The following is a 7,635-nucleotide window of genomic DNA, read 5'->3' as shown; positions in this document are numbered from 1 at the left end:
ATATGGACGCTTTCCGGAAGTGGCGCAGTGTGTTCTGTTGCTTGGAAGATGGCGGCGATGTTTACGTGTTGTCTCAACTGCTGCGGGGATGGAGGCTCGGGACATATCCAACTTAAAGAAATGCCCACTGTTCAGTTAGACACTCATCGCATGGGTAAAATACGTTTAACTTTTCTACGCAGGTTATACGCAGACAGTTATATCACTGCATTCGGTCAATCAGTTATATCACTGCATTCGGTCAATCTGCGTGTTTTGCTCTTTGGCTATTAGGTAACTTGACACTAGCTACAAGCTCCCCATATTTAATGTCTGTATTTCTCTCGCATTCCACCTTTTTAAGTAATTTAACACATTGTAGTGGAATTACCAGCCATGTGTGCATTTGAACGTCTCTATTAATGTCTGCCCCTGAGGGAACATGTTGTATTCGGCTTGCTTACATTGAATGTTTGCTTGCTATTTGACCCAGCCATCCGTTTTCTATTGTGCTAATCCTCACTAGGGTCGCCGGTGAGCTGAAACCTATCCGAGCTGGCATTGGGCGAGAGGCGGGGTACACCCTGGACTGGTTGCCAGCCAATCGCAGGGCAGGAATAGACGAACAACCATTCACAAATATAGACAATTTAGAGTCAGTCGGTGAACCTAATCTGCATGTGTTTAGAAACGCGGGTTGAAACCAGAGAAAACCCACACAAGCACCGGGAGAACGTGAAAACTCCACACAAGAAGGCAGGAGCTGAGGCAGATGTGCTAACCATTTGTCTACTGCGCCTAGCACGGTTAATCTCGTGGTCATTGTAGTTTTGGTGCCACGAAAATTGAATTAGTGCGCTTGTTTTTAACAGCGTTTTTCATAGTTTTTTTGTGTATCACAGGTTTTGGTTTTGATCATATACACGTTTGCTTTCAATTCCTTGTGTATTTAATTTTGTTTTGCCTTTCGGTCCTCGGCCCTCTAAGAAGTCACGACACTGAGACGCCACATTGGTTTTGGAGAAAAGTAAACGTTTCAGCAGTTTGCCAGTGAACAGCATAGCTCTAGTTTTCAGCCACCTTTAGCGAAACGACAACTTTAACAAATACCAGAGGATAATTTTGGGCAAGAAAATGGAGACTAAAATGCTTAAACAGTGCAACACTTTGCATTGTTTTTGACCAGCCCTTCTTTATACTCGTCACTGCGGCTATCCCGCACGCACTTTGCCTTTATACTCAAAAGCAACCCACGCGCGCTGTTTTGAAAGTGTGCTGCAGTTCTCCAAGTCGGGGGTGTTCCTACGGCTGGTATTGCCTCGGGCGCCACAGGGTGGAGTTTCCTCTGCAATTTGGGGCCATTTCCGGTAGCCGTTTTCACTTTCCTTTCTGTAACAAGGAACAAAGCAGCAACAATGGCGACCGCGGAACAGAGTCTGCGAGAACAAGTGGACCTAGATGACCAGATGATGTGTTGAATTAAGTTGCAAAATCGATCGCGGAGGCGGCGGCGTAGGTGCTATGTGGGACTGGGAGGAACGCTGATTACATCATCACAGCATGTGATTAAAACCGACCAATCACGAGAGATGATCTCCGCGGCTTTCTATGCGCAGCAACAATTTTTGCCGTGTGCGCGTCAAGCGGCGCGGAGGGGCCGCGCGGGCAAAGACGTCGGTCACGTGATGCAATGCGGGAGTATACAGAGGCCTTCAGTCTTCATTGCGTGGAATAGGCAGCCGTTATGCAAACCATTTTGGAGGATGATGTGGAACGGTTGACAACAAATATCACACTGGCAGAAGGCCAGTGGAAAGTCCCCGGCATCAATGCTGTTTTACCCAATAACATAATGGTGGCTACTTCTTTATATCGTATGACGTTTCAAGGTTATGAATTTGCGCAGCAGACTAAGAATGTGCCGTCAGTCGACACAAGAAGACACGCTCAGTTACCGCTGTGTGTAATGTTTTTTCTTTGAGTGTTTTATACTTAAAGCCTAGACGTGTTCTCCGTACAAATATTTACTGTGATTCTGACTTGACTCCTGTGTTAGCACATATTAATGATAGTCTACGCCACGTTCTGACTTGCATAGAAATTTGGGTGACCTCGTCCCCGTAGGAACGGAACTCTGGTGTAAACAGAGGATTCCCCCTACTCGACTGCTCAACTTAATCTGTGGCGAACTGTCTCTGACACTGCTTTAATTTGTCATTTGGCTTTCAACGGATTTACAAAGGGGCTGACTGACTGTTTCTCTTGTATTGCAGGCACAGATGTTGTCATAGTGAAGAGTGGCCGCAGGGTATGTGGCACTGGAGCGTGCCTGGCCAACGCTCCTCTGCACCAGAACAAAAGTTATTTTGAGTTCAAGATCCAGTCTACTGGTGAGTTCCCACCTACTGATGTTGATCTCATATATATATATGTGTGTATATGTGTGTGTGTATGTATATATATGTGTGTGTGTGTATATATATATATATATATATATATATGTATATATATTATAATATATATATATATATATATGTATATATATATATATATTATAATATATATATATAATATATATATATATATATATATATAATATATATATATATAATAAATATAATATATATATATATATTATATATTATATATATATACACACACACACACAAATACATTTTCTCATGGAACCTGAGGTTAACCACAATGCCTTCGTGGGCACAGGTCATTCTGATAATCCTTCATTTACTGTACAGGTGATGTTTTTTTTGTTTTTTTTTTTGCTTTTTAATGTTCTTAAGTTATACAAGTGAAAAAGTAAGATAACCCCTGCATAATAGAGCACAAACATAATTGTCACCCTTTGATATGTGACCTGGGTTCAGTGTTGAAGCGAGTGGAGATGGAGGCTAGCTAAAGATGAGTCAACTTTTCAACATTCTGTGTCATACAAGTGTAAATAATAAGTCAACAACTGTCATATAAAATCAAGTAACAGAATAGCCCCGGAGAAGCCCAGAAGTCTAGTTTGCATGGACGGAAGTGCAAGGCTCGCCTTTCCCCACGACCTCGTCTGCGTGTGCAGGGTGCGCCGATGATATCGGCCTCTCACTTCCGTACTGATCTGTTATTTATTTATTTTATTTTTTAATCCCCTCTTCCCGACCTTGTTGTCTTCTGGAGTCCCTTAAGTTCATGGCGACCCTGCACTTTGCCACCGTGAATTCCTCAGCGACAGAAGAGGCAAGGAAAACCAAACGCACTAGTTTTCACGCGCTTGCTGAAGTCTTAAGAGATATCGCATATGAAATTAAAACATAATTGTACCCACGTTTTTGGTCATTTGGAATTTGAAAGTTCTGCTTTACCGTACACAGTGACTGCCTGGTTTTCCCGTTTCTGTCGTGCTTGTGAATCCTGCGCTGTTGATGCGTGTATGTGTTAAAAGGTGTGTGGGGAGTGGGCGTGGCCACGCAGAAAGCCAATCTCAATCAAGTGCCTTTAGGCCGAGACTGCAACAGCCTCGTCCTGAGACATGACGGCTGTGTCGTCTACAACAACGAAGAGAAGAACCGCCTGCCTGCCAACAATCTCCCTCAGGAGGGCGACATTGTGGTGAGTGCCATTTGGAATCTGAACATTTTCCTCTTTTGTGTGTTCATAACAGAACTACAAATCTCACGATAGGTTAAAATGACATCTTTTCTGAATTTATGACTTTTTCCATCATAGCGATACTTCAGTCTGGCTAACTCCACCAAGCGAAAAGTGTGTTTTGGTAGCTGTTACTTGGTTAACTAAAAAATTATTCATACCATACCAAATGATTGCATTCCTTGAAGATTAGTTGTACAACCAGATATTTTGAATGGTTTTAATTATTCATTTATTCATTTTTGTTTTATAAATAAAAGGAGAAAAGATGAGAGAACTGCGATTTGTTTCATGTATTTTTATTGAACTTAAACAAAAAAAAAAAAACATTTCTGGGTTAGGGAGCAACCCGGCGTACCTGCAGAAAACCCCCGCAAGCGCGACAAAAACATGCAAAATCCTCAAAAGACGGACAGAGCTGCGAGACAGACATGCCAACCACTTGCCTCTGTTAGAGATAATGAGGGAACTTTTTTTTTTTCCCCCCCCATTTCTCAACATTATTCATCCACCTGATCTCATTGGAAAATTTTGAGGCGAGGACTATTGGCATTATCTAACTAACTTTAAATTCAAAACACTGGATATGCATGTTATGCACGTTGCATTGTGCTCATGCAACATTTTGTCGAAACGTATAATAGGCCGGCACGGTGGAGACTGGTTAGCACATCTGCCTCACAGTTCTGGGGACCGGGGTTCAAATCCCGGCCCCGCCTGTGTGGCGTTTGCATGTTCTCCCCCGTACCTGGGTGGCTTTTCTCCAGGCACTCCGGTTTCCTCCCACATCCCACATAGGTTGATTGAAGACTCTACATTGCCCGTGAGTGTGAATGGTTGTTTGTCTCGATGTGCCCTGTGATTGGCTGGCGACCGGTTTTGGGTGTACCCCGCCTCCCGCCTGAAGATAGCTGGGATAGGCTCCAGCAGCCTGCAACCCTAGTGAGGATAAGCGGTAAAAAAAAAAAATGGATGGATGGATGAATAATGTCTGCTTCCCTTTTGGGCATGTGGGGTAGTGACCCACCAGATCCAGCAGAGGGAGCTGCAGTAAAAGAACAACTGTTGCAATACCTTGTGGTCTTCTTTGGCCATACCTTTCCTTGTGGGCACACTATGATGCCAAACTGCCGAATTAAGTTTTTTTTTTTTTTTTTAAACAAAAACATGCCCAACATCACAGGGCATTGCATGGAACCAGTGACCGCACACAAACGTTTTAAGGCTTCCTGCTAACTTCTAGCATCAATCAGCGCATTGTCATCAACTATACATTGAAAACACTGGCTATGCACGCATTCAGAAATTATGACTAATTTGGAAGATGCTACCTAATGCCTGAAATCACATACGTACGTCATCCACAGGGCCTCACGTACGATCATGTGGAGATGAACTTGTATCTGAATGGGAAGAACATGCATTGTCCTGCATCGGGGATAAGAGGCACTGTGTACCCCGTTGTGTACGGTGAGTGCATCTGTTATTCATACATCAGGACAACATTTTATAAGATTCATAATTATTAACATAAGGGAGCATGTGATTTTTTCGTTTTGTTTTGTTTTGAATCAAACATTTTTAACCACAGTTTAAGTTGTCATCCACTGGGGGGCCTCATCAGGACAACTTTTGCTCATCTGTCGGTTGTGGCAAAGCATTGCACAGAGAGGATTATTTTTGCATATTTTACATCATAAAAAATGGATTAATATCTAGATTATGAATCTAGTCAAAGTATTTTGAAATTAAAGGCTAGCATCTGGCGTCCTATTATCAAAGGATGCAAAATTGCCTTCAAATTCTGACCTCGTCCGAGGGCCTAATTATTTTAAACGTTTTCTTGGTAAATGTACAAGGATAGCAAATGTGTAATCTAGATTAGATCTGGATGAAACTTTATTTGACATGACAGATTTTTAACCTGCATATACTGCACTCTTTTTACATGCAAATTTCAGGAAAATATTTGTATTTTAAAATGTCCCCTGAAATTTCACATTTAATGATTACATTTATTTATTCCTTTAGTTTATTTAATGTAATTATTTTGTATTCTATTATTTAACTGAGTTAATGTATGAGCTCTCACCGAAATGAAGAATATTTTCCTCTTGTTTTTACAACTAAGATTAAACAACTTTTCTCCTTGCACATTTTGGAAAATATTCGATTAACTTTGGGTTTATTTTGTATTGATTTAACGAAAAACATATTTGTTAAATTCACTGCGTGCACTTGTAGCATCGTGGAAAGAACATTTTCACATCACAGCTACTAAACCTGCGCAATGACGTTTTTTTTTTTTTTTTTACATTCAAACAAGCAAATATTGACATTAATTTATTTATATTGATGTAATGATTTAAGTTTATGGTTTTTAAATTTCATCGTATTGTCATTCAAGTTTTGAAATGATCATTTATTCAGTGTGCGCATTCCCGCACAAAATGAAGCGGTGACTGTTGAAGCTCTTAAATTGTTCCCCACTTTGCATTTTCCGTGATGCCGTTCCAGTGGACGACAGCGCCATCTTAGACTGCCAGTTCAGTGACTTCTACCACACGCCTCCGCAAGGATACGAGAAGATCCTCTTTGAACAACAAATCTTCTAAACGAGCGCCTTTTATCATTGTCATTGTCACCCTCACACACCGTATCACTTGTCATGTTTTGATTGCGATTGGCTGATCATCTCTGGCCGATGCCGCCCCCGTCGTTCCAGAATGACCTCCAGAATGCGTGGCCTTGAAGGATGCTGATTTGTTATGATTTTCCGCATGTACGGAGGTCTTTTCCGAGTGGGGAGAATGATCCAGTTAAGATTCCTGATGAATTCTAACACTTCCAGTAGCCTCCTAAGATTTCCAATCAAAGTGGATGCTTTCAGGATCAGAAGCCATTTCTTGGGATATTTCTCCACATGTGTCACAGATCAAACGTCAAACAATCTTAATTCTTTTCTTTTAGTGAGTGGATCACTTTCACCTTGCCTGAGTTTATGAGGGTCACTATCAAAACCGGGAATATGGCAATTTGTGTGTTTGTATGTTTTGAACTGACAAAAAATAACATGGTAGCTATTGAGACTGAAAGACAAGTCATTTCCCACAAACACCTGCTGAGCCCCTCCTCCAGATATGTATACCTTGACATCTTTTATCACGTATTTATTCTTAAATCTATCAATATTATCAAAAGTGGTGTCGCTCGGCTCTGAAGCTGAGATGCTGTGTGCTTCATATTGTTGCAGCGGTTACGTTTCCAACTATGTACTTGTCTTAGTTTGCACTGTGATTGTACAAGCAAATCCAAATACTGTTGATTAAACGTTTGTGTCTGCAGGAATTGCTCGTTTTTATTTAATTATTCATTGCCGGGTGAGGATTTTTATATACGGTACATTTATTTGTTTATCTGTCATTTTTACACTAACATCTATTTAATTCATTTTGTTGAAACATGTATTATTACAAAAAACTGCAGTCAGATATAAAAAAAAAAAAAGGAAAATGTTAAAAATTGTAGATTTTATTCAGTATAAAAAGTGATAAAGAATCACAATTAGTCACCGTGAAACAAAGATATTTAATGTTCAACCTGATAGACAAATACTCATTAACTTAGAATTGTATGGCTGCAACACATTCCAAAAAAGCTGGGACACGTGGCAAAAAAAACTGAGAAAGTTGAGGAATGCTCATCAAACACGTGTTTGGAACATTGATTGCTTCCCTGAATGGCTCAGTCATTCACAAGCAAAGATGGGGCGAGGTTCACCTCTTTGTCAACAAGTACGTGAGAAAATAGTCCGACAGTTTAAGGACAATGTTCCTCAACGTACAATTGCAAGGAATTGAGGGATTTCCTCATCTACGGTCCATAATGTCATCGAAAGGTTCCGAGAATCTGGAGAAATCGTTGCATGTAAGTGCCAAGGCCCAAAACCAACATGGAATGCCCGTGACCTTCGATCCCTCAGGCGGCACTGCATCAAAAACATGG

General features: G+C 40.9%; 1 protein-coding gene across 1 annotated transcript; it reads left to right on the top strand.

Moving 5' to 3' along the window:
• Positions 1 to 6,978, top strand: LOC133486630 (SPRY domain-containing protein 7). The gene is made up of 5 exons (XM_061792068.1): positions 1 to 154; positions 2,253 to 2,369; positions 3,425 to 3,591; positions 4,998 to 5,100; positions 6,148 to 6,978. Exons 1-5 carry the CDS (start codon positions 49 to 51, stop codon positions 6,243 to 6,245), a joined length of 591 nt encoding a protein of 196 aa, XP_061648052.1. The 5' UTR covers positions 1 to 48; the 3' UTR covers positions 6,246 to 6,978.
• The last annotated feature ends 657 nt before the right edge of the window (positions 6,979 to 7,635 follow it).

This window comes from Phyllopteryx taeniolatus, chromosome 12 (genome assembly GCF_024500385.1).
Source record: "Phyllopteryx taeniolatus isolate TA_2022b chromosome 12, UOR_Ptae_1.2, whole genome shotgun sequence".
NCBI lineage: Eukaryota > Metazoa > Chordata > Actinopteri > Syngnathiformes > Syngnathidae > Phyllopteryx > Phyllopteryx taeniolatus.
This window is presented reverse-complemented; position numbering and strand designations above follow the sequence as displayed.

Excerpts from the sequence above, each read along its gene's own strand:
- LOC133486630 (XM_061792068.1), top strand. The coding sequence starts at position 49 with ATGGCGGCGATGTTTACGTGTTGTCTCAACTGCTGCGGGGATGGAGGC. Across the intron at positions 155-2,252 it reads GTTAGACACTCATCGCATGG|GCACAGATGTTGTCATAGTG; the intron begins GTAAAATACGTT and ends CTTGTATTGCAG. Across the intron at positions 3,592-4,997 it reads CTCAGGAGGGCGACATTGTG|GGCCTCACGTACGATCATGT; the intron begins GTGAGTGCCATT and ends CGTCATCCACAG.